Here is a 26,974-nt window from a genome sequence, read left to right on the forward strand (position 1 = left end):
TAGTTTGTTTGGGAAGTGTTCCCTAGGCAGTAGGAGTGAGGGAGAAGGAGAGTGAGACAGAAAAGGAGGAGAAGCCTATAGAAGGGTATAGTGACGAGTCACTGATGTGGCAACGGGGCCTGATTCCACCAGGATCTCCTATGACATGTAAGGAATGTCTCCAAGAACTAACCACCTGAAAAATTGGGGGCTGGTGCACTTATTCTCTGGCTTCTGCCCACTTTTGGTTGAAGGCCGCCTAGGGTAGCATCTCACATGTGAGGCTATACTTGTACACAAGCTTTCACAAGTGGGTTGATATTTGGCCAAGCTGAACTTGCCATTCTCTTTCATGGAAGCTTCCAACACAGTTAACAAAGCTAGGCAACTGCGTATCTTTGTAATTACCATTGTCCCTTACATACAAATACAAGAGCTACTGCATGCTTCCCCATCCACCTGTACCTCAGCCAATCCAGTAATTGTGATGCGACAGCTCGCTAGGCATTATCACCACCCACTTAATGCCAGCAAAGGGTTCCCTGTTATGTCTGACCATGAGTGACTCAGCTCCTAAATTCTGTCTTGTGGGTCTGCTTTCTAGCACTATTTCTGGTACCAACTATCTCTCATTTTGGGTTCCCTCAAAGCAGTACTGGTGACGAGCCTTTTGGTGCAGATGGTGTATTTCAGAAGTCATGCCAGGGATCATAAATGAGAGATTAGGGAACACGAGACAAGGCCAGGCAAAAAGTCAATTTAAGAGTGTATTTGAAGTCAGTTACAGGGGCTTGATTTTAATGGGACTCCTGAGAAATATCCAAAATGTCTCTGAGAATTTTCTGCCTGAGGGACAGGAGGATGGATCATTTATCCACAAGCTTCTGATCCTCATTTTTTTGAGGGTTGCCCCTAGAGGTATTAACTCCCTTGCATTCACGCTTGTACAAGACCAAGTGGCTTCCATGGAATTAGAAGTAGAAAGTAGAAACTAAGCAACATTCACTTGAGGTGGGACATTGTCACCCTGATGTCAGTTGGCACCCACAAAGATCTGTTCACCAGAGCTTCAGCTATCAGAAGTGGACTGAAGGGATGTGATGCAGGGTATCAGAGACAACTGCCCAAATCTGTTTCTCTGTCCAGCTCCCAGAATGCCTACATTTTACTGGGTAGCCTGGGTACTATGATGGGTCCTCAACTCCTTCACAGAATGGTCCCTATTCATTCCTCCAAGAGATGGTCTTGCACTCAGAACTAGCCTTATCATCTCCTGGCCCCAGTGCTTCAATTTTGACTGCTGCCAAAGCTTATCTAGGATCTGATTTATACCAATAGGAGTGGATGGTTTTTGAGAAGTGGGAGGTGACATGAACTGGTACTTCAAATCAGATTCCCTGCCATGCCCCGCCATTGGCAATCACTGTCCCATCTCTGTTTTTTACTGTCCATTCCAATAGGACACGTAGGCTAGCTTAGCTCTGCAGACAGCGCCCCTCCACTCGCTGGCCTTCTCGGGCCTCTCAAGGCAGGCTATATTCTGCACCATTAGTTGTGGTTTTTCTTTTAGACCTGCCCAAAGAATCTAGCCTTGCTCTAAGCCTGTCCCCAATGGTGCAAATTGCCAAAGGTAGATTTGGCTTTCCCTTTTTGAAAAAATGTTCAGTTTCTTCCAAAACTTGATGTGCCAAAAAGAGCACTGAGACAACTTGCCACGTCAATCTTTTCTACTTTTTGCTGTCTGGCCTGTCTTTCTTTTTTTTTTTTTTTTTGTGAGGAAGATCAGCCCTGAGCTAACATCCATGCTAATCCTCCTCTTTTTGCTGAGGAAGACCGGCTCTGCACTAACATATTGCCAATCCTCCTCCTTTTTTTCCCCAAAGCCCCAGTAGATAGTTGTATGTCATAGTTGCACATCCTTCTAGTTGCTACTTGTGGGACGAGGCCTCAGCATGGCCGGAGAAGCGGTGCGTCAGTGCGCGCCCGGGATCCGAACCTGGGCCGCCAGTAGTGGAGCACACGTGCTTAACCACTAAGCCACAGGGCCAGCCCCTGGCCTGTCTTTCTTTATGTACCATTTTTAATCCATAGGATTATAGAGTCAGCTTCAAGATCACTTCCTTTTACATCTCAATTTTGTAAGCACCCGACGGTGCAGATGTTTGCTACATAGGAATTCTTAGAAATCCCACATGGCCCTCAGCATGTACTGCAGTAAATTTTGCACAATATAATGGAAAAAAATGTGACTTTCTAAAAGTAATCTCAGTCCCTTTATCTCCTCTTGAGCCCCCTTTACTGCTGATGTGGAAATGTTTGACTTTTTTCAAAAAAAGACTTCAGTCTCTACCAGCTCAGAACTAAATCACATTCAGTCTTTCAAGATTTCTTTCCATTTCCCTTTAATTTTTGGAACATACTGGGGCAGAGATCTCTATTTAGAGTTCTATACCGCAGGTTTTCACCAGACCTGTTGTTAAACCAACAACCCCTGGCTAGTGGTCCTGGTGATCAACAAGAAATCTTTGTTACAGTTAAGCAGGGCTCTGACCTTCCAACCATCTCTTTTCACTGGCCTCTTGCCCAGGAGTCTTTTCTGTGGCCCTCTGTTATAAAGTCACATGAACTTTAACTCTGGTGACCCTTGCTGACTTCCTCAGGCCAACAACCTCAGTTATCTTTCACACACTCACAAAAGCACAAGAAGACGTCTGGATTTCCTCACCCCACAGCAGGCTGGGGGATGGGGGAACTGGCTCAGGTCCGCCTGCCTCAGTCACCTCTACCTTACCCCACAGGTGCTACGTTAGGCACCACCCTTGCCCACTGAGAAGCTAATCTGAAAGACATGCAGTCTTTCCAGGGGAGGAAAGAACAAGTGTCATGCTCTTGGTTTTCCCCCAAGCATATCCTGGTGTGTCTTCCACATACCCTGCCCTGCCCCTACACCCTCTCTCCAAACTGTGTTCAACCCAGGGTGATAAATGGGGAGAGAAGACATTGGAATTTCATTCTTTGTTCTTCTCTCCCTGTCCTGCTCTTTAACAGCGAGTAGTAGTAAGAAGAGAGTGATGCTTCTTCCTGTAACCTGTAAATTTCCTTTAAACTATACCCTTTATCTCTCTATACTATAGGTTGTAGTAAAACTATGACTGGAAGTCTAAGGGCTCTTCTAGATACATAAAAGTGAGATTTGGGAAATTAGAAAACACTTTTCCCTCTCAAAAATATCAAGCCTCAAGAATATTATCACTGGAGTTTCGTAAAAAAAATCTAATATGAAGTTTGAAGTATTTTATTTATATTTTTAATAAAGTATTTATAAAGATGGTGTCCCCTTTGACCCAAGCCAGTGGTTCTTAACTTTGGACACACATTCAGTACTTGGGGCAGCTTTTAAAACTACTGATAGTCAGGTCTTGTGCCCTGAGTCTCATTCCTCAGAGATTCTAGAATCAGGTTCCCTAGCAGAGGTTTTTTTGTTTTTTTTTTTTAATTTCCCTGGTGATTCTAATTTTTAGCCAGGATTGAGAATCATCGACTAAAGACTGTTATGTGTCTTTTCTCTGAATGAGGGGATGCCGTTGAGTCCATTTGTGAGAGAGAAAACATGATTTGCTGGGAATGAATAAAAAAATTCATCATTTCTTATGGCTGTGGTGATGGGTTGTAATTAGTATTTTGGTGGTGAACATGATGTAGTCCATGCAGAAATAGAAGTACAATGATGTACACCTGAAATTTTTACAATGTTATAAACCAATGTTACTGCAATAAACAAAAAATTAAAAAAAAAAATTTCAAGTATTTCAAGATTAGTGTCCTGTTACAACTCTTGGACACTCCACAAAGCAGTTATTTGATTAGTGATTTCATGTTATCCTCCTAACAATCCTTTATGTAGATGTCATATTGACTACATGTAGTTGAAGGAGGGAAATGGAGCTCAGAGAGGCTAAATAAAAAATGACTTTATCACTTACATATTGGAGGGAAAAAACCCACAAATCTTGATTCTTTTTTTTTTAGATTATTTTATTTTGTTTATTTATTCATTTTTTCATTGCAGTAACATTGGTTTATAACATTATGTACATTTCAGGTGTACATCATTGTATTTCGATTTCTGTATAGATTACACTGTGTTCACTACCCAAAGAATAAATCTTGATTCTTGATATTAATAGTTGTCATTTACATCATCGTTAACATGACTAAAAATGTTCTTTTTCTTTTTATTAAGATTAAAGATTTTAAATATTAGAAATATATAACCTGAAACCTAAAAGTTTCTCATAATCCTACCTCACAAAGATAATCACTACTAATGGTTGGGTGTATACTCCTCCAAATGTGTCCTATTCATATGATAACAAATGCATCATGAAAGCATTATTAAGCCAAAAGAGATTATACAATACACAATTTTGAAACTTTACTTTTCACTTAGAAATATATCCCACAAATGTGTGTGTATGAGTCTGCATATGTGTGCGTGTGGTGTATCTCATTCTTTTTAATGGCTTATGTATTTCATGGTAAATAACTAAACATTTGGATTGTTTCTAATTTCTTGCTATTACAAACAACGCTATAATGAACATGCTTGTTATAATGAACATATCTTTGGGCAATTGTGCAAGTGTTTTAGCAAAATGATTCCTATTAGTAGAATTTCTGATTGAACAGCATAGACATTTTCTATTTTAATAGAGTTTACCAAATTGCCCTCCAAATAAGTTGTGCCAATTTACAATTACTTCAACAAAGTATGACAGTGCTTGATTTCCCCAACCTCAGGCACACTGGATATTTTCAATCTTTTTTAAATGTGCTGATTGATAAGTGAGAATAAATACCATTGTTAACTGAATTAGCATTTACTTGCATTTTATTGAGATTAAGCGTCTTTTTACACATGGTTTTTGGCTGTGTATAATTCCTTCTCTGTGAACTACCTGTCTGTGTATTTTACTCACTTTCGCTAAGATCAATCAACTTTTCTTTCTTGATTTGTAAAAGATCTCTGAATACTAGAGAAATTAGCTGTTTGGCTATCATATATGTTATGAAATATAGTATTATTTATGACTTTGAGTTTTGTGTGGGGTAGTGTTAGTGTGTGAGTGTATGTTTCTTTTTTATAAATTAGAAGTTTTTACTTTTTAAATTATTATGCTTATCTGTCTTTTTCTATGTTAATTTTTTGTTTCCTGTCACCCTAAGAAAGGGATTTCCTTCCGCAACATTATAAACATATTCAGTTATGTTTCCTTCTCATACTTTTATGGTTTATTTTATTACATTTAAGCCTTTCATCCACCTAAACTTTACTGTAAGCAGTAAGAAAGCGATCCAGCTTTACATTTTTCTGAATGACTAGTCATTTTTCCCCATGCTGTTTATTTAATAATCTATCCTTTTTCCACTGATTTGAAATGCAACATTATTATGTACTAAGGTATAGCGAGAGAGGTGATAGATGGATGATAGATAGATAGATAGATAAATAGATAGATAGATAATAGATTAGATAGATAATAGATTTCTATTCTAATGAGGTGTCTTTTCCTTTGCCACCCACATATTCTTCCAATTCCTGAAGATTCATACTATGTTTTGATATCTGGTGAAAGTACTATAACCCCTGATCCCACTTAGCTTTTATTAAAGAATTTTCCTAGATGTTTCCCCATGTTACTTTTTTTAGCTGATCTTTCAAATAATTTTTATCACATTTGAAAATAAAACGACCAGTTGGGATTGTATTGCTTAAACTATCTCTTTTCTCAGTCCCCTCTGTATCCTGGATATACTGAATCCTAATCTTCTCCCTGCTTTCAGTCAGTCCTGGATCTTTCGATTCTCAGCTGCCAAAGTGAGCTTTCCAGTGCCCAAATTTAATCATTTCCATTTGCTGCTGAATATCTGCCAATGACTTTCCATTCATTTGAGGATATAACCCAAACATTTCAATCAGGCATACGGGCCCTCTGTCTGCTCCTTTATCCTGACTCTGTATGACTTCTTATCTCCCTCAACACCATCCCTCCAGTCGTTACAAAACTTTCTGTGGTTCCCATAACAAGCCACGTTCTCTCTACCCTGTGCTCTTGCACATCCTTTTCCCTGTCTGGATTGCACTCCTCCACTTTACTCATACTCACCCTTTCTAGGTCAGGAGTCATCTCCTCTGGGACACTTACTTTAAATCTCTGCTCCATTCTGCATTAGGTGCCTTTCCTTCATCAGAACTCCCATTACTAGACTCTATCAGGGTATACTAGACTGCATTAAAATTGCCTGTTCATTTACATCTCTTCTCCACTGAACAAGAAGCCCCTTCAGGATGCCATCTGTTCCTTTATTCCCAGAACTCACCATAGTATCTATTATATAATAGACCTTTAATTCATGTTTGCTGAGCAAATGAATCAAAAATGACACAAGCTGGGGTTAAAGCAGCTGGTCGAATAGATCCCAGTCTTAATTTAGATGCTGTCTTAGTTGGATGCAGGTAGTTTTCCTGGGAGATCATCCTGGGAAGCACTACAGGCATGGGAAAAGTAAAACAGAGAAAGGGGAATGCCAGTTAAGGGTGTGTTGATGAGCTGGAAACAGCTGGGCCTTGATCCAGCTCGGGACATTTTGAGAAACTCTGGACAACACCTCAGAACTACTCTTTGGGAGAATGGAAAAGCTAGAACATTTATTGACTGATTCCAATCCAAGAGTTATCCCCAGGGGTTTTAACTTGTCCCATACTTCCCTGTTGTGCCAATGGGCAGCTAAACAAGAGCATGTAGTACCAGAAAAGACCCAAGGCAGAGAACCCAAGAAGCTCAGGTGCTCAAGTTGGAAGCAGTCAGCGTGCAAATGAACTCAGAGTAGGACCAAGGGTACAGGGTGGACATTAACAGCATCTGCTACAGTAGCCCACGGGCAAACTGAACATGTATAAACTAATATTGGATAGGAGCTATGTGAAGACTCTCGATAGGCAACAAGGAATGATTTCTGTTCTCCTCACAGTACTTAAAGGTTGTAGACATAAACACTACTTGATCAGTGTCATGGTGGACCAAAAAATTCTTCAAAGGGAAGGCACAGATTTTTTGATGTTCTGTGTTATTATTCACTGATAAATCAGTAGAACATACATTTGTTCAGGCCTGTGGATTATAAAATTTGTTTTGTGATGATTATGTCTGTTTTAACATCTTTGCCTGTACAGCTTCATAGAATTGGCTTCAACACATCATCGAGTAGCACATCCCATTATGGTTCACATTCATAATAAAATCATCACTGATTTGAAGTCACTCTTGGGCTGCATTGCTTTTTTATAAAGAGAATGAGTAGTGAACTTCACACATGGCCTTTGCTCAGCGCCTGCTGTATGCAGAACTCCCTACTAATCTCAGTGGATGTACGTGGGATAAGTGGTGCACAATCTGTCAAAACTTACTGCTTACTGCTTAGAGTACAGAAGTGCTTAAATGTTACAAAAATTGGCTATATACATGTTCAACGGATGCAGAGATGAAGTTGATCTAAATTTTAAAAGAACTTGAAATAAGCGAGTTTTGATACAAATATTGAAGAAGATAATCAAATATGGACTGGTGTTCAAAGGTGATGTTCAAAGATTTTAAAAATACACATTGTTCATGGATTGATAGAAAAGACTAAGAAAATTGTAAGTCAGAAGTAAATCAGTCTATTGGAGCATGTTGAGAAAGTCATCCTTCCTTTTTGGCCCACTGTTTCCTCTGCCTGGAATATTTTTAATCTCTTCTTTAATAACTCCTACTTGCCTTTTAAGATTAGCTGAAGTGTCACTTCCTATATTAGTTTCCTATGAATTCTGTGACAAATTACCACAAAACTTGTTGGCTTAAAACAGCACAACTTTATTATCTTATAGTTCTGGAGGTCAGAAGTCAAACGTGGGTCTCACAGAGCTAAAATCAAGATGTTGGCAGGCTACATTCTTTCTGGAAGCTCTAGACAAGAGCCCATTTTCTAGCCTTTTCCCGCTTTTAGAAGTCACCTGCATTTCTTGGTCAGGGCGTCCTGCCTTTTTCTTCAATTCAGAAGTGTAGCATTTTCCTTCCTCTCTGACCTCTGCTGCCTCCCTTCCATCTTCTCTCTCTGACCCTAACTCTACTGTCTCCCTTTTCTAAGGATCCTCATGATTACATTGAGCCCACCAAGATAACCCAGGATAAATCTCCCCATGTCAAGATCCTTAACTGAATCATATCTGCAAAGTCCCTTTTGTCATGTAGGGAAACATATTCACAAATTTCAGGGATTAGGATGTTGACATCTTGGGGAAGGAGTCATGTATTATTCAGCCTACCACACCTCCTCTTGAAAGTTTTTCTGACCTCTTTAATTAGAATTAGATTCTCTTTCTCTGGATCCCACAGTCATTTGTATATGTCTCTAGTATAGGAATTTTTAAAACTACTTAGAAATTTGGAGTTAATCTTTCTACCTTTACTGTTATTTTCTTGGTGGCAAAATTGTGTATTTCATCTGTGCAGTCAGATTGGCTTGAATCTGGACCCAGGACTCCTTGGGATTCCTCCTGTGTAAAGGAGGTGATGTGTTTTGCCATGTGGATAAAAGAACAGATGGAGGAGTAAGATTCCTCATCCAAACCTCTGTTCTAACACTTACTAGTAAGAAGCAACATCAATTTCTCAGTTTCCTTATCTGTAATATGGAAAAAATATATAGTATTTACCACTACATTTCTTGTGAGTATTAACAAATGAACATAAGAAAATTACTTAAACAGTGATTGGCACATAATATTCCCTCAAAACTGTTACTTCCCACTTGTGAGATTATTGTAAGGATTAAAGAGATGGTAGATAAAGCCACAGCACAATGCCTGGCACACAGTAAATTCTCAATATATTCTAGCTTTTGATTGATCATCATCATCTGTATTAAATACAATAGGTTAAAGAAGTCAGAGTGAAGAAAATGCTGTGTTTCAAAGGTAGGAGTTTAGTGAAATGTACTCAACTTTGTACTAACAATCTGAATTATTTCAGGCTCTCTTATTCCCAGGATCAGCATGGTCACAGGGTTAAAAGATATGAAAGATCAATAATGTTGCAATGGATAGATTTTATCAGTTTCAATGACGAAATAATCACAAAAACTTCAGGCTTTTAACCATTACGAAGTGTTTTCAAATATATTATCATAAAATGTATTGATGTGACTTAATGTTAACTCCAGGCAGTATCTAGCCATCTAATGGCTATTTGATTATTTAGGCTTCCCGTATTATTATTATCCTCGTCACATAATAGCCTTTATGTCCGTAATGTCATAGGATATCTGAGAGTTACCCACTTGTTTCCAAAGCCAATTCAGCCATTCCACTCAAATGTTTACAGTAAACAGAATGGAAACTTGTGGAATCATCTTCCTCTCTCATAAATGAAGCAATAGCAAAGTGGTACAGCATCTCAGCTGTTCCAAGTTCCTCAAATTAGTTTTACTTTTGCAAAACCAACCCTCTAACTTCCTATATTCTGTGAGCTGCTTTGTGAACAACATGACCGGCAGCCACGTTTGTTGTAATTTTTTAAATATGTGGAAAAAAAGCAAGATATCAACCATGTATTACCTTAACCAAGATGCCAAATTATCTAACTTGTTTCTCCAGGCAAGCAGCCCAACAACAGGGACAGCTCCCAGGAGCCAGTCAAGGTTGTCTGTCTGTCCATCCACTCAGGACATCTGCAGGTAAGTGCTCAGCAAATGATCCTATTCAAAAATCTTTAGAACAGTGTTTTGTATTCTTGTTTGACATTCTGAAGCTGTGTGGCTCTCGCTTCTGCCTTACATTGTCCATTAATTTATAGTGGCTTAATTTTTTTTCCTTTAGTGCATTTTCTTCATTTGATCTTTATTTACCAACTTCTGGTCCATGCTATCCTGTTCATCATTCTCTCTCTCTGTTTTCCCGTGGCATTCCTCTCCATTCCCATTTCCTATCCTTTGCCTGCTGCTTTGTCTAGATCTGCCATCTTGCATGACATGTCAGAAGATGCATTTGAGCATTGCACCCCTGTCATGGTGCTGAGCCCTGCTAGGAAGGAGTCTGGTAAGAAATCAGTGAAACAGAGGCCTAGGAGGAGGAGAAGGGCCTCTGAGAGATATGAGCATGCAGAAGAACAAATAAAGGGGAGAATAAATGATTTTCACCTCCAAATCTCAAGCCCCAGATGGAGTGAACTTTACACAGATTCTTCAGATTCATCTTCCACAGATGAGCGTCATTGGATTCAGGCAAAAAGGAGAGATAACATTAAATTCCTGTCTCGAAGAAGAAGGAGAAATAATAATAAACCATATGGAAACTTGGATGGGTCGTCCGCTCCTAATGGAATTGATCTGGTAGATTTGGGTTCCAAAGGTGAAAAGCATCAAGAGCTGATTGACTGTGAGAGTTGCTCTTTAAATCTCTGCAGAGGAAAAGGCACAAGCTACTCAGAACACAGTCTTTCCCTGCCGAGAGAATCCTTTCCGATTAAGAGATCCTCAAGGAACCAGCAGGAAAGCGAAGGCAGGTACCACCACAGGGATCCTCAGCTCTTGCATAGTCTTAGGCAAAATGAAGCAATCAAGAAAAGATTTTCTGAAGCAGATTCCAGCACCGAAATATTGGCAGGAGTAGAAGGCAGCAAGTATGTGGATGATGCGGCGTTCCAGGTGAATAACTCTGTTCAGAAGCCTCCTGCCACCTACCATGGCGAGTCTGATAATTTAAAAGTATGCAGGTCAGTCACTATAGAGAAAAACTTGATGCCATCCAAATAGATCAGATGTGTGTGTTGGGTGTGAGTTAGGTGTGTGTTTGTCACCTACACTCAAAACATAGCATTTATTCATACTGTTATTTGTCTGATTGCATCTGAGGTGATAAAACAAGAAAAGGTGGGTTTGAGAAGAACAATGTGGAAGTATCCATGGATTTGAAAGTTGTTCCAGAATAGAATTAGATTTGCCCTTTCCCCTTCTTTTAATTGAATAGTGATTTATCCTGGTAAAGGAACTGATAAACCAGTAGAATCTTTTACTTATTCTGGAAAAGACAAGACTAGTGGAAGAAATATGAGAGTGTGTGAAACCTTAGACTGTTCAGTGCAAATCTGGTGAACAGTTAGCACCCTGACAGAAAGATATCAAGACTTGAGGTTTTAAGGTCAAATTTTTGTATCAGAAAAATCTCCTCTGCAGTTGGTGCTAATTTGTTCTCCAATTGTCTGACTCAGCAGGGTAATTCAAGACTGGAAGGACACAGAAACAGGTCATGGACATATCAGTGGGGTGCTGGAGCCTTCAGGGAAAGAGAGCACATTAACTTCAGTAATAATCATGTACTAAAATGTTTCAACATGTAGACATTTCACAGTTATAAGACTGCTTTCTTGTACTTTTTACCCAACTGTATACATTTGCAAAATAACAATGTTAAAAATAATTATAGGAATATCCATGCTAACATGCACAAATGAGACAATTTTAAACTAAACAAATATTTTTAAATTTTCCTAGTATACCCAGTCATTTAAGTTGGTTGGATTCTGTTTGGGAGCAAGTGAAGTGGTTGTTGCATAATGCTTGGTTGTTTGGGCTTGTTTATATGAAAGTTGAAGTTACTTTATAAAACATGTATGTGAATCACATGACCCAGACAGTGCTGCCTGTGTCCATTCAGAGCAGGACAAGAAGGAGAATTAAGCTGTGAATGTAAATAATATGAGAGTGGTTTGTTTCTCTGAAAGTTTTATAGGATAGTCACTCATTTACTCATTTATTAAAATGCTCATTCATTTATTCATTCAAGCATCTATTATGTATCAGGCTTTATCCTAGGCATTGAAAAATATTATATTGCCTAAGATTTATATAGTCTTTGACATCTTAGAGCTTACAGTCTGACAAGGACAACAGACTCAAACTATTTCACAGTTAATATATAGTTACAATTGTGATAAAGAATATGAGAGCATATAACAAGGAAGCTTTACCTATTCTGGGAGATCAGAGAACTCTCTTAAGGAAGTGACAGGATGACTGAGGCTCAAAGAATGACAGAAATTAATCAAGGAAAAAACAGGGAAGCCCGTCCAGGCAGAGTGCCACCACACGAAGCCAGGAGGAGGGAAGGAGTTGAGCAATCCAGGGAACTGAAAGCTGGCTGTTGTGGCCAGGGTGTGGTGAGTGAGGGGGATGGGTGGTGGAGATGAGGACCCAGAGGTGTTGAGGGCCATGTAAAACATGCTAAAAGGGATTTAAAAGAGAAGCGACACCGCTTGATTTGTCTATTAATGTAAGTTTCTTGTAATTTTTTTAATATAATTTAAGTGTGACCTTGCTACAATGTTGGAGGATGGAATAAAGCACTATTTCTAGTCTAGACTGAGAACTTCCCACTTGCAACCATCTGTTGTTATTCCCCAAATCTACTTCCAACATAATTTAACGAAAGACAGTCAAAGAAGGTAGTTGTAGACTTAATGGTAATTGGAGAAAAAAGTAATGCTTGCAATTAAAGTCTTAGTGGCTGGTTCTCCTAGCTTAAAAGCACTGCTCTGGAGGAACATTTCAAAGACAAGATATTTAACTCAGACTTCTAATAATGAAAGTGAAATCAATGGGCCTATAGTTATGATTTCTTGCTGTGGGTTATCACCAAAATATACCCACTAAACAAATACTATGGGCAGTGTATTATACTAGATGCCGATGACAAAAAGCAACAAAAGACTTGATTCTTCCCCTAAGTGCCCTATCATCTAGTGGGAGAAATTGAGTGCATACCTGAAAAGATGAAAGTTCAAGATAGTGCAGGGTGAGTTTAGAAAGAAGAATACTACAGGAATTTGAAGAAAGAAAAATTGCTGAAACTGGAACAGTCTGAGAACACTTTAAGAGGTGGGATTGGGACTGAGAAAAGTAGAATTTAGATTGGCAGAGATGCATGGATGACATCCCAGGCACTCAAGGCAGGGGAAAAACCATGAGCCCAGACAGGGATGAGGGAATGACGCTTAATGTGCATTTAAGAATTTTGTGTGAATTTATGCGACTAGGTTGGAAGGTTTGCATAGATTGAAAACAACTAGTTTTTTTTTTTAAAGACATTGTGAAGAAAACATGCATATCCTTCCAAGGGGTTTAACTCTACTCTGTACATCCTTGTTTTCAAAACGCTTCAATGAGCCTCTTGGTGCCAAAGAGGCTGCTTCAAAACCTGAGGACAGATCAAGGGGATTGTGCTCCCTTTAGCCCATCTTCAACCAGAGAAGTTTCATGATTATCTTTTTTTACATAATGGGGTTCTACATAATATTCCTTTAAGAAAAAAAGGAAGATTCCACCACAGAAAATAATACAGAACAACATTTGCTACATAAAATAGGCTCGGTGAAAAATAACATGCAGAGTAGTCACAGTGTCCCTGAGGGTGTACTGGGGAAGGAACCTAGGTTTAGGAGAACAAGTTGTGATATGGTGGAAGTATCTTACTTTGAGGTAAGTAGGACTAGGATGTTAACTGAAAGGGAGGGACAAATGGCATACTGGCATTCCACTAGATGAATAGGAACAATCTTAGTCTTGGAATTGGTGAGAGCATAAGACAAAGCAGTCAAGCGTGACTCTAAACCTTGGAACTTGGGAGACAGTAAATGCTGATGTTACTGACAAAGGCAGAAGAGGTCAGAGGCAAGTTGATTTGAGAAAGACATGATGAGTTCAATTACAGGCAGGCTATTTGTGGTTACAATGACATTTCAGGGTCAGCTGTCCAGCAGCCAATATGTGACATGTCACTGAAATGCAGGAGAACAGTCAGGGCTTAGTCTGTATAAATTTCCAAGCATTAGTGAGCTATACACAGACCAACACTAAACAATTGCATATTTACAATTATTGTTACCATGATGTATTAGCGCGGGGCAATAGCACAAAGATTAAAAATAAAAATCTTCTCAAGGCCAGGGAGGACATAGATTTGGGTATCATTCTTAGGGAGGTGACCGTGATGCCTGGAAAGTGGATGAAATCTCTAAATGAGATCACATGTAGGAAAAAAGCCTCCAGATGGACACAGCCTGAGCACCAAGGTCCCCTGTGCAGAGGAGGAAGATTCCCCGTGAGAGAAGCAGCAATTGCCTGTGAACTTGCAGTCCTGCTGCTTCAGACATGCATAAGCCGGACCAGTCTCAGCCACAACCACAAAGCAGAAGAAGCCCCTAAGCCTTTCCTCCTTTTCTGTTCCTGGCATGTAGTCCCCATGTGGACGCTCTACCCTCTTTCCCACCCTCATCAAAGCCTTATTCAGAGAGAGTTTCTCCATTAGCCAGTCATAACTTACAGGAAATTTTTTTTTTTTTTGGTGAGGAAGATCAGCCCTGAGCTAACATCCGTGCCAATCCTCCTCTTTTTGCTGAGGAAGACCGGCTCTGAGCTAACATCTATTGCCAATCCTCCTCCTTTTTTTCCCCCCCCCAAGCCCTTCTAGTTGCTGTATGTGGGAAGCGGCCTCAGCATGGCAGGAGAAGCGGTGTGTCGGTGCGCGCCTGGGATCCGAACCTGGGCCGCTGGTAGTGGAGCGCGCGCACTTAACCACTAAGCCACAGGGCCAGCCCACTTACGGGGAATTTTAAATCATGCTGTTACATCCACTGTTGTGTAGTGGGAAAGGCTTTGCCTTTTTTATAGAAAAAATTACATTTAAAAAAATGAATTACATCATGTTAACCCATGCTTGAGACTTCTCAATGGCCTCTTAATTGCCCTCAGTGGCAAGTTCAAAATCTTCAATATGATTTACAAGTCATATTGCACGATCTGTCTATCAGATCTGCCTTTCCGGCTTTAACACTCACCATTAACGATGACCTATTCATGCTGGTCTGTCTTCAGTTCCTTGAAAGAGCCCAGGTTGCCCCTTTCAGGGCCTGGAATGCCTGCACATTACCCCCTCTGCCTTTCATCAGACTAACTTCTAGTCATTCTTTCTTGATTTAAATGTCTTTTCCTTAGGGACAGCTTTGTGATTCCCTAACCAACATTCAGGTCCCCTGGTAGTCACTTCCAGAGCATAATTTTTAATTGCTAACGTATAGGTATTTTTGTGATTGACTGTATCAGATTTGTTCACAGTGCCTGAACAGTGCCTGGTAGATAGCACATACTCAACACACAGTTTGTGAATGAATAGATTTAGGGAAAATGAATTTTTCTGAGGGAGTCATTCTTACTATGTGAACTCGTAGCACTAAGTGGTGGATTACTTCACCTGCTATGGAGTCAACATGTAAAGAATACTCTGCACCAGCAGTTCTCAACCTAGTGGACATCAGCATTGATTACAGGGCTTGTTAAAATACAGATCGCTGGACCCACTGCATAGTTTCTGATTCCCATACTCTGGAGTTGAACCCATGAATCTGCATTTCTAAAATGTTCCCAGGTGGTACAGATGTTGATCTAGGGACCACATTTTGAGGACCACTGTTCTGTGCTACAAATTCTCCCTGGGCTTTCAGTGGGAAGAGAAGAGAGAAAAAGTAATTGAAAGGATGAGTTTGGGAAGCATAATTATAGTTTTCTATCATATTCTATTGAATGCTGACAAAAAGTATAATTAGATTCCTTTCCTGGATTTCATACTGTTACAGCAGTATAGTGTGGATCATCTCACTAAAACCAGAGACTGACCAAGTCCCAACTTTACCAGGAACTCACATGGCATGGTTTGGCTATTATTTCCCTTCAAACCCACTTCCTCTTCCCAACTACCCCCATTTCTGTCAGTGAGTCCACAAATGCCCAGACTTTCCGGTTTTTAACTATTTTTCTTCTGTATTGGATCTATCTAGTCTCCAATCAAGTCCTGTCATTTCCTCCTCCAGATACTGCTTTTGGTCTCCGCCTTCTTTCTCGTTGCCAGTGTCCCATTTTTGTCCTCCTCTACACTTCCATTCTCTCTTCATATCCACCCGTTAGCCTGCTGCCTCTTTGGGTCAGGACTCTTCTACCAGGTTAAAATTGACTGTAACCAATTCAAATGAGCTTAAGCAAGAAAGGGAGATATTAGTCACAGAAACAGAAAATCCAGGTTTATAGATGGCTTCAGGGACTCTAGAGATTCAAACAGTGTGGTTCTCTCACTCTCTTTCTCCTTCTCTGTGTGTTTTTCTCATTTTCCCAACTGCAGACAGGCTTCCTTTATACAGTTGAGAAAAGAGACGTTGTGGACAGAGGTAGTTTCAGGCTTACATTTTACTGGCAGTGACTTAACAGAAAAGGGAAATGTTCTCTTCAAGCAGTTACACACGAAATCCCAGGGATGGAGTATAATTGGACTGCCTTAGGTCACATCCTTGGGCTAATCACTGTCACCAGGGGCATGGGGCATTATGCTTGGCCCAAGCCCTTGAGTGGGAAGGTTGGATTTAAAATGTGGCTCTTGGCAACCCCTCCAGAACCTTAAAAATTGGGGAAAGGACATTTTAACAACAAAAATAACAGTACCAGTACCAGAAGAAGTGAGAAAAGGATTATAAGCAGAAAAAAAAAAGAAAGAAAGAAAACAGTAGCATTCGACTATCATCAAATGCAGCTCTTCCCCTCCTAATGTCCTAAATGTCTTTCTCTTCCTTTCCAAATGCCCATATTTCAATATGCTTCAATATTCACCTCATTTTTATCCTCTTCCATGAAGCTTTTCCAAAAGCTGGTTCACAGTGATCTTTTCTTTCTTGGAATTCCTATAACCTTTATAGTCAATATCACATATTAAGCATTCAGTTATTCTCTAGTAGTTCATGTGTGTCAGTTCTCTTTTCCCTTTAGAATAAGCTCCTTGAAGATAGGAATCATGTCTTACACCTATCTTGTGCCCTCTGTACTCAGAATAATTCTGGCATTTAGCAATTGCTCAAACAACTTGTGGAATGGCTTCATTATCAGTGAATGCTAAGAGAGGAGACTTGCAAAAACCATGGGGACAATAATGGGAATTGGGTATTACAGGGTAAGACAAATAAGGAATATTGAAGTCCATCAATGGTTTCTTTAAAAGAAGAAGGGCCCAAAAGTAAATGATAACTCCTGGTAATGTTCTAGTTCTAGCTTGGGTCAAATGGTGTGTTTGAAGGTATATATTTTTATTATTTTACTATAGCCTTCATTATGCGTATTCTCATTTTTTCATTAAGAAAAACTTTTGAGGAAAAATTGGATGAGAAAATGCTAAAAATAGTCTGTATTTTGACTTGCTTAATTCTTGAAAGTTGCAATAACTTTAAACTGGGTGTGGGAAAATGCAGAGATAATTTCTAAAACTCAAAATGTTCATAGCAGAAGACTACTTTTCAAGAGCAACAGGGTCATGATTTTTGACAAAGCACTAGCATTTGTAAGATTGATTTAGATAATTTTTGAATAGTAGGCCTGAGATCCTAAGAAAATTGTGCTTACAATGGACCCTTTTTATCCATGTCATCCTACCTGTGTACTCATTTATTCAATCATTTACACATTGAACAACTATTTATTGGGAATTTACTGTGTATCAAGGCAATGTTCTAGAAGCTATAAATACAGTGGAAAATACGGTAGTGGTCCCATCCCTCATCATGCACTTATATTCCAGTTGGTAAGACAAAAATTAAATAGTGAAATGCAAAAAAAAAAAAAAAAATCAATAAATGAAGTTAAAGGAACACATTGTATCTAATAGAACAAAGCGAGTTTCCCTGAGGAACTAATAATTAAGGAGAAATCCAAAGGAGAAGTAAGAGTAAGTCAAGCAAAGAGAGGAGGTAACCTGTTCCAGGAAAAGGATGTGGCATATGTGAACACCCAGAGATGAGTGAGATATGGGGCGGAAGGATCTCAGTGTGGCCGAGCCGAGCACACAGCAGCAGGAGAGGAATGGCAGCCAACCACGGAGTTCATTATCAACCACAGTTAGGAGTTTGGACTGTGTTCTAATGACAAGGGGAAATTTAAGAAGAAGAATGACAATGTCACTTTTGTGTTTTGGAAGATCACTCAAGCTGCTTTTGGAAAATAGATTGGAGGGGGCAAAACTGAAGCCAAAGGGAATTGATTAGAAAGCCATCGCTGTGTCCCAGGGAAGTGGTTTTGGTGGCTGTGAGAATAAAAAGAAGTAGATAGATTTTGAAAGTCTTTTGAAAGTAAATCAAACAGGACTTGATAAATTGCATGTGTATCTCAAGTCTCTGATTTAGAAAACTGGGTAGATTGTAGTACCTTTTACTACTGAGAGAACACATTGCTTGAGAGACAGATTTAAAAGGAGAAAATGAGTTCAATTTTAGACAGGATAGTTTGAGGTACAAGACACATATCCAGAGAGATATCCAGAAGTCAGGTGTATATAAGGGTCTAGAGTTCAGAAGGGGCATTTCAACGTTAGATGAAGATTAGGAAGTCTTGAGCACATAGGTGGTGACTGCCAAGATCTCCCTTGGAAAATTCGTAAACTGAGAAGATGAGGACATAAAGAACTCTGTGGAAGAGTAACATTTACTGGCCTGGAAGAGGAAAAGAAGCCAACAGAGAGAAGGAGCAGAATAGCCCAAGAGGCAAACGAAAACCCAGGAGTGTGTGAAAGAGAGAATTGTAATAAGTGGAGGGAGAGATGAATTTGGGAGCCTGTTTTTGTTTTTAATTGAGAGAATCTTTGAGCTAAGAGAGAGAGAGAGAGAGAGAAATTGAAGATGCAGAAAACTGAGAAGATTGTTCATTTATTAAGGTCCCACAGAGAGGTAGGAAAGGATGGGGCCCAAAACCCAAAATAGAAGGATTGCTATGGCAAGGAAAACAGATATGTCTTTCTTTGCAAAAGAAGTAAACAAGGAAGTGATAGATGTGGACAGATATAGATCTACAGATTATCAAAGTTTCTTTTTGATAGTCTTGTAGAGTAAGGGGTTGGTTACAGGGTCAAACATCTAGGGAGATTTGAATTTCAGATAAACAACAAATAATTTTTCCTTGGGACATACTCATACTAAAAAAGTGCTTGTTCTTTATCTGAAATTCAAATTTAACTGGGCATCCTGTGTATTTTTGCTACTTCTGGCAATGCTAAGCATAGCAAGATAGAAAAACGTTATTGAAGGTCCTGTTGAGGTTCATAACTATCAGTTTATGTGACCACAGACTGCAGGAAGTGTAATTTATCTCTGCAGTGCGTCATTTAAATGCAGATGCAACCAAAGAAGGCAATTGAACGTAGACCTAAGGGAGTGATATCATGAAACATCTAGGTTTTACATTTAGCACAATCTTCTATATATATCCCGAAATAAACTTGAAATTTAAAAATTAAGACAAATATGCTTTACAAATAAGATTTTTGAAGTAAAATAACATTTCAGTGAGTAGTTTTGCTCTCAATATTTATTTAGAGAAAAAAGCATACTTCTCTTTACCTTAACCTTTCAGGCAATTATTATAGTCATTGGGAAGACTGGGTTCATAGATTCACAGATCATCTAGGTCACTTTCCAATCTGCTCTTTGAAGACCCTTGGAACATCAGCAGACGTTATCATCTATCTCTTCCTTGGACATATTATTTCCTGGGGAAGGCTCTTTCCTTTCAGAGTCTCTAATTGTGAAAATGTTCTTTTAAATAATCAGCCTGTGTCCTTGTATTTTCTACCTGTTAGTCCTAGATTTAGATTCACTCAGTAATAGATTTTTTTTTTACTTTTGTTACGTATTCTGTACTTCTTTCTATTATTTTTCTGTACAAAAATGAGACTGACGTTCTAAAGTCCAGTCCATAAGTAAAAGATAAGCTGTTCAGAGCCTTCAATATTCAAGTGAGAAAGGTCATTCTAAGTGACCTAATGAGAAGCATTCATTTCTAAGAGGTAACAGACTCTTAAGAAAGTTCACAAATTTGTTCTCTTCCTTATGCCTTTGCTTTTGTTCTGCTGAGTGCTGAGTCTTGTAGGAATTAGTAACAACTTTCTCCTGTTCATTTTAGTAACAGCTGAGTTGGTAGGAAATACAGGTATGAACACTGTGGGTAACCTGCCAGAGATAGTTACTTGGGGTTACTCAACATAGAGTCACAAGGTCTCACTTTCAACTCTTGCTTTCTCTCTGCTTGGAGTGGTCAAACTTGGAAAAGGTAAAATGGCCCTCTCTTCACTTATATGATCGAAAAATTAGAAAAATAATGTGTATTGCCAATGTATACATTACGACTATGATACAATGTTTTAGAACAAATTTCTTTCCTTGAAATGAATAATTTTATTCATTGCAGTCCTCAGTAAACATTCAGATATACACTATATTACTTTATTTTACAGAATAAAGGTTCTCCAACAAGGGAAAGAAAAAAGTTTATAATGCCACATTTTAATGTTTAATGTGATTTCACACAGTGTATCAGCATTTATCTCAGTGATTGGTATTTTAAATAAACAAAAACAATGAATTAAGACACTGATATATATATACCATGTATATATGTGTATATATACATACACACACACGAAATTTATGAGAAAAATAACTTGAAAGGCTTGTAGAAATGACATTTTATATCTAATTTTTTTATATACCTTTCAAAGACATGCCTTGTTCTTAGCAGGTTTTTTTTCTAATTGTTTTCAGTTTGGGAGATAATCTTTCCAGGAATGGAATGACAGTATCATCAATAATACTAATTGTCTTGACTGGTAAATTATCTTATATGACCAAAACCAAGTGGATTGATTAATTACCTTCTAATTTAGCTAAACAAGTCACTCTGATTTTTGGAAATAGCATGTATTCTGTACGCCAATTACTTAACAAGTTGTGCTTTTAGAAAGGGAAAAAATAGACATTTCTCTGCTTGTAAAACCATCTTACAGTAGGTTTGAATATCAAGCAGGTATTTTCCAACCTCAGAAAACTTCAGGCAAAAGTAGATAGAAGTATGATGCTCCTTCAGACGTATGTCAGTATTTACGTATTATAAAGCTGTTTATACTGTGTTACATTTATCTTTTCTTTGGTAGTTTATAAGTTTGTTAAGTACCCAATTAAAACAAAGTGCAAAACATTGAATAAGAAGGAATGAGATAGTATTTATCTACTTAATTTAAGAACAATGTGTGTTCAGGATTACAGTTATTTTAAACTATGTGCTTCCTTTAATGAACTTATATCTGTTTGGCAATATGCAATTATTTCTGTCTCAAAAAAAAAAGAAAAATACGTTATCTCTTCTCTCACTCATATAAATTTATTCTTAAACGTATATATTTATATATTTATGCAAACAGAATGTAAACACTGTGTATAAAAACTGATGAATATTGGGTACAGTGCTTGTTGCTACCAAATCATGATTTATAGCTGAGAACTTATTTATAGCTTGAACATTTCCTCTGTTTCTAATTACCACATTCAGGTTCTCATCTTCCTTATAACTGTTGTAGAGTAGTTATAAATTCATTTCAAATCTTCTGCAATCGTCCTCAGACACAGGTAAATTTAAATACCAGAGTCTAATTTGGATCAGAAATTAAAATGCCCCTGGAACAACCTCGGTGAGTTCTTTTGTTCATAGCACCCTGACAGTCCTGAACTCAGCACGATGCTCTCCTTCCCACCTCTGTCCAATGGAAGGAGGACTCTAGGAGTCTGTTAGTTCCCCTTCATTCTCTTCCACGTTTATGCAGAACTGAAAAGGCCATAATACAGGAGTTTCAGTGTTTGGGAAGCTTCCTGGAGATGGATTTTGCTTTAGATATTATACTGAAAACTTTCTTCTTTCCTTCTTGGTTATCCAACAAGTGATAATGAAAATCCCCCTATTTTCTGCCTAACTTGCACCACTTTGTTCTCATTTGGCCTCTCTGGTCCTCACCTTAACACATTCTGATGTCTTCATTTTGGAGATTTTTAGACATAAGCTAGCTGACAGCTCTCTGAAGGTGTAAACAAATTAAAATATTTCATCACACTGTAAGATAGTAACAATGGAGAAAATAAAGGAGGAATAAAGGGCCGGCCCCGTGGCGTAGCGGTTAAGTGCGCGTGCTCCACTGCTGGCAGCCTGGGGTTCGGATCCCGGGCGCGCACGGACGCACCACTTGTCTGGCCATGCTGTGGTGGCATCTCATATAAAGTGGAGGAAGATCGGCACAGATGTTAGCCCAGGTCCAGTCTTCCTCAGCAAAAACAGGAGGATTGGCATGGATGTTAGCTTGGGGCTGATCTTCCTCAAACACACACACAAAAAATAATAAAGGAGGAATAAAGAAAGAAAAAAATAACTAGAATGAAATAGAATTTTTTTATAATGCAAAACATATTTATTTGTATGTACAACAATGAGGATTAGGATACTAGATAGATATACACTGTCATGTATACAATATCAAATACACTGTCATATATACACCGTCAAAATATCCCATGCGTCAGAGGAATCCTGGTTCCAATTAACATATGAAAGCCTCAAAATTCTACCACCCCTAACTCAGACCTATGAAATCAGAAACTCTGGGAGTGGTACCCAGCCATCTAGTTTAACAGGACCTCCAGGTGAGTCTGATGCATGCTAAAGTTTGAGAAACACCGAAGTAAGGATTACAGATAATAAAAAGGCAATTGTAATAGAGTGTGTTCATGCTGAAATGAGGTAAATATAGGGTGTTTAGAGTATAGAGAAAAGGAGCCTGATGCAAGTCTGTGCATGAGGTACAAAACACAAAGCAAATAAATAAGATGACATAAGTTTCTTTTTGATGATTTTCTATTTCCTTTTTTAAATGATTAAACATACTATATATATGTATATATGTATAAATACATGTGTATATATATACACACATTTACACACACACACTCCAAAAGGATAAAATAGGAAATTGAGAACATTAGGACACATGAAAATAAGAGTAGAAAACTACTAATTCCACAAAAATGCATATATGCAGATTTAATACATTTAATTTACATAGGCACAATGGCCAAAGCAAAGAAATAAACAGGATTCACAGAAAAGCAAACTAAGTGTGCAGATGAAACACAGCTTTTGCCAGTAATAAGAAATGATTAAGCAGAATTTGTTTCATGAGTCCTTATAATGAGAACATTTCAACACAGTGGATGACATCCTTGGCTACCTGCAGGTAATAAATGTGTTCCACAGCAGTCCACTTTCTTTGACAATTGAGGGTGAGTAGAGGACAGGGTTAAAGTCCTATCATGAAACTAGAAAACTACATCAAGGGGCCACTCCAGTGGTGTAGTGGTTAAGTTTCCATGCTCTGCTTTGGCGGCCTGGTATCCCATGCACCGCTCATCAAGCCACACTGTGGCAGCGTCCCACATACAAAATAGAGGAAGACTGCCACAGACGTTAGCTGAGAGACAATCTTCCTCAAGCAAAAAGAGAAAGATTGGCCCTGAGCTTACATCTGTTGCCAGATGTAAGCTCAGGGCCAATCTTCCTCACCAAATCAAAAAAAAAAAATACTACATCAAGATAAGTGCTTACAAAGATGGCTTCTCCAACTCCAAAACTCCCACGACACGCAGTATTTGTGGAGAAAGGAATGTCAAAGAAGCAAATGTCTGTATCCATTGGCAGCCTGCACATTTTCCTGATAAATAGCTCAAGATCAATCCTCTCATGTGTAACTGCTTAATTTCCCATGATGATATATAATAACTTGCACATTCTTGCAAGGATGGTTTTAAAAACTATATCATGCTTGGTTTTGTTTTGTTTTGTTTCATTTTCAGTTTCATTTTAGTCTTAAATAAAATATGTTATTGCAAAATCCTATTGATTTTATAAGAAATACAAAGGTGTATCATAAAAGTCATGACTTACATGTTTTTAATCATTTTGCCTGATCTACTGCATACAATAGGTCATTTGTGAAGAAGAGAAAGATTGGGGTAAAATTATCTTAAATTTGCTTAGCAAGAGCCTCAAAAGAATAGGAATAAAAGAGAATATGCTTCTTCTTCCTCACTACCCCCAACCACCTTCCCAAACAGTGAGCTAATGTGACAAAGTACAACTATAGGTTGATGTTACCCAGTTAGAAGAGCATTCGTACCAATTTCCCACGTGATCTCACAGCCGTGTCCTTCAGCATCCCTTGGGAAACATCTTAGCCCAAATTCTACTCTATGCAAAAATAAGGCTTATAAATGTGTTTCACTTTTGCAGCCTCTTCATATCTTTACCAGTGGTGAGTTGGCGTGCAGATTAACTTTCAATATATTTATCACAATACGCTGCAGCAATACAGACAGACTTCTTTGGCTCCATTTGCAACTGTTTCATTCCCCTGCTTTTTGTCAAATGCCATTAAGGGATAAAGCATGGAAATCAGCAAACCCTGCATCAATATGATCCATTAATATAATGTGAATATTCGTTATGATATGAAATATATACATTTACGTTTATAACGTATATGTATATGTGTGTATGTATATGTAATAGATATGTAATCTTCTGTAACAGTTAAAGCTGTTATAATTAGACTGAAGTAAATGCTAATTGTATGAAATGAAACTGGAAATGTTAGCAGTTTATATTCACCATGTACTTCTTTACAGAATATCCACATTAAGATACTGTTTGAAAATTAAAATATAATTTGAAAATAAAAAGCATCTTTCCTTATAGTAATAGTCAATAGCTTTCTAAATATTAAGCCCAGAATTTTGTCTTCTCCCTTGCTCTGTGCATTAGAAAAATATATGCACCTTCTCCGTCAATATCAAGAAAGTGGCGGAATATTGCTGTTGTTTCATATTATATATCAGCTACAAATCATCAAAAACTAAAGTAAACGGAATTAGTCATGACAGTGATCTACTCTTTATTTTATTGATCTTGCATCATATTTAGTGCAGTACCATCCCTGAGATTTTCACACTTGTACTTGCATTTTGCACTTTCGTAGTCTGGGCATGAAAAAAAAATGTTATACTTTACCTTTCATTAAATTCCATGTTGAAATTATACATTTAGAAGTTTTTATTGTTTCTATCTTCAAATAAAGAAGGCTGCTTCAGAGACATAATAAAAAGGCAAAGATAGCAGAGAAAAGATATACAAAATGATTACATCGGCATGCATAATTAATGAAATTCATTCGTATTGAGTGTGGAGGAAAAATGATATCAATTTATCATTTAGATTATTCATAGTGAAAAATCTGTCTGAAAAGGAGAAAGATCAAAAGGTAATGAAATTACAAGACTACAAAATGAAGTCCAGGCATTGAGAAAGACTCAATGGACAGTGATGAGTATTGAGAAAGTTCAAACACACCCACAAATCCAGGCAGTTGAAGAGGCTAATGATACCGTCGAAGAGACCCCTTTGGGCTAGCAAACAACCGGGTAAATTAGTTTTATCATCAAAGAAACTGAAGTAGAATTATCATACACCTAAATGGGATGGCTGAATACATATTCTTGCATAGATCATACATGTATTCCATAGCTGGCACGAAATATCATGTTTTATATACTTAGAATTCAGATAATACAAGATAGCCCTGGCATTGGTGTATGTGTGTGGGATGCAGGTGGGGGACTAACTATTGTTAGTACTTTTCTGTCCTTCCAATGAATGAGTATATTGGGCATAGAATAGAGACTTTAACTGATGGAGTTGACACCTGCAAGTTTATATTAAAATATAAATGACAGTAAATGGAAATCCTTTAATTACTGTGTAACCAAAATGTTACAAGGGCTGCTCCTGAGGCTGGACAGGAAGAGAACAGGAAAGCAATTCACATTTACTGATAATAAAACATGGCACATTTCCAAATTGTTCAAACACGTAAATCTATCCAATATTCATGAATTTGTTAATTTACTAGAGAATGAGAGAAAAGAATGTGAAGTCGAATTGGAAAAGTATTCTTAAATCTTTGTATTTTTTAGTTTATTTTAATATTTATTTTAGTGATTATTATAGTAGTTGTGGTTATTGTAAAGAAAATTAAAAATAGAGAAAACTACTATTTTAATTTAAACTTAATTGCCTGGGTAGATAATCACTATTTAGATTTTGATATATTTCCTTCTAATTTTTTTTTATGCAAACAATTTTTAATAGAATTGTACTGTTTTCAGTTATGTCTCTTAATGACAAGATATAAAGTCCATACATATAGCTTTTGAAGAATGAAACCTGTCAGAAAAATATCTTGATGTTTTTATTTAAATGGAAATTCTGTTCTATCATGATTCTGAATAAAATAAAAGTTTTGTGATTTTATTTTTATAAGGCATTTTAATTTGGTTCCACAAAATTGTACTTTCTGTCCTGTGATTGAGAAACAAGTGATTGGGGTAATCAAATGGTATAAGAATTATTCTAGATATACTGCACACTAGGAAAAAGTGAATTAGAAAGAGGAAGTAAGGAACCACATTGTTAATTATATATTTGTAATTCTTCCACTAGTTGGAAAAGTATACTTCAAATATAATTCTTTGACGTAATTATTTATTATTGGAAATTCTACCACCATGTGGAAAAATATCTTTCAAATATGATTATTCATAGAAATATCTCAAATCCAAGCCAGTAGAGTAGCATCATAAGAAAGTATGAAACTACTTCCTTTTGCTTTTCATAATGACTGTCTCCATACAGGATAACTAAGTTAAAAATTAAATTATGAACATTATGTTTCCAAGTGGTACCTGTGGTGACTGACAAATGCTCAGAGGCCCTGTAAACAGATTAATCTTGAGCATCTGTCCTGGGAAGGCTTAATTAAAGTCTAAAGTCAGTTTAGTCTGTCCTTTGCTCCCATTATCCCACAGCTCATCTCAATCTCCTTTTCCCAAATTGATGCCTGAGTTCTACCAACTTTACTTTTACAGTATCTCTTGTTCTCTTTTTCAATTTT

General features: G+C 37.8%; 1 protein-coding gene across 4 annotated transcripts in view; it reads left to right on the plus strand.

Annotated features, from left to right (window-relative positions):
• Nucleotides 1-26,974, plus strand: part of MARCHF1 (membrane associated ring-CH-type finger 1) — a 573,636-nt gene that overhangs the window by 480,399 nt on the left and 66,263 nt on the right. For 3 of the 4 annotated variants that reach the window (XM_087437464.1, XM_087437463.1, XM_087437462.1), the window contains exon 6: nucleotides 9,674-9,753. In XM_087437464.1, coding sequence (XP_087293590.1) covers nucleotides 9,674-9,753 — 80 coding nt within the window. Of the gene's footprint in view, nucleotides 1-9,673; nucleotides 9,754-10,028; nucleotides 10,791-26,974 lie in introns of all 4 variants that reach the window. The other variant, XM_087437465.1, reaches the window with a different exon arrangement.

This window comes from Ceratotherium simum, chromosome 12, assembly GCF_057802395.1.
Source record: "Ceratotherium simum simum isolate JZ-2026a chromosome 12, ASM5780239v1, whole genome shotgun sequence".
In the NCBI taxonomy this organism is placed as follows: Eukaryota; Metazoa; Chordata; class Mammalia; order Perissodactyla; family Rhinocerotidae; genus Ceratotherium; species Ceratotherium simum.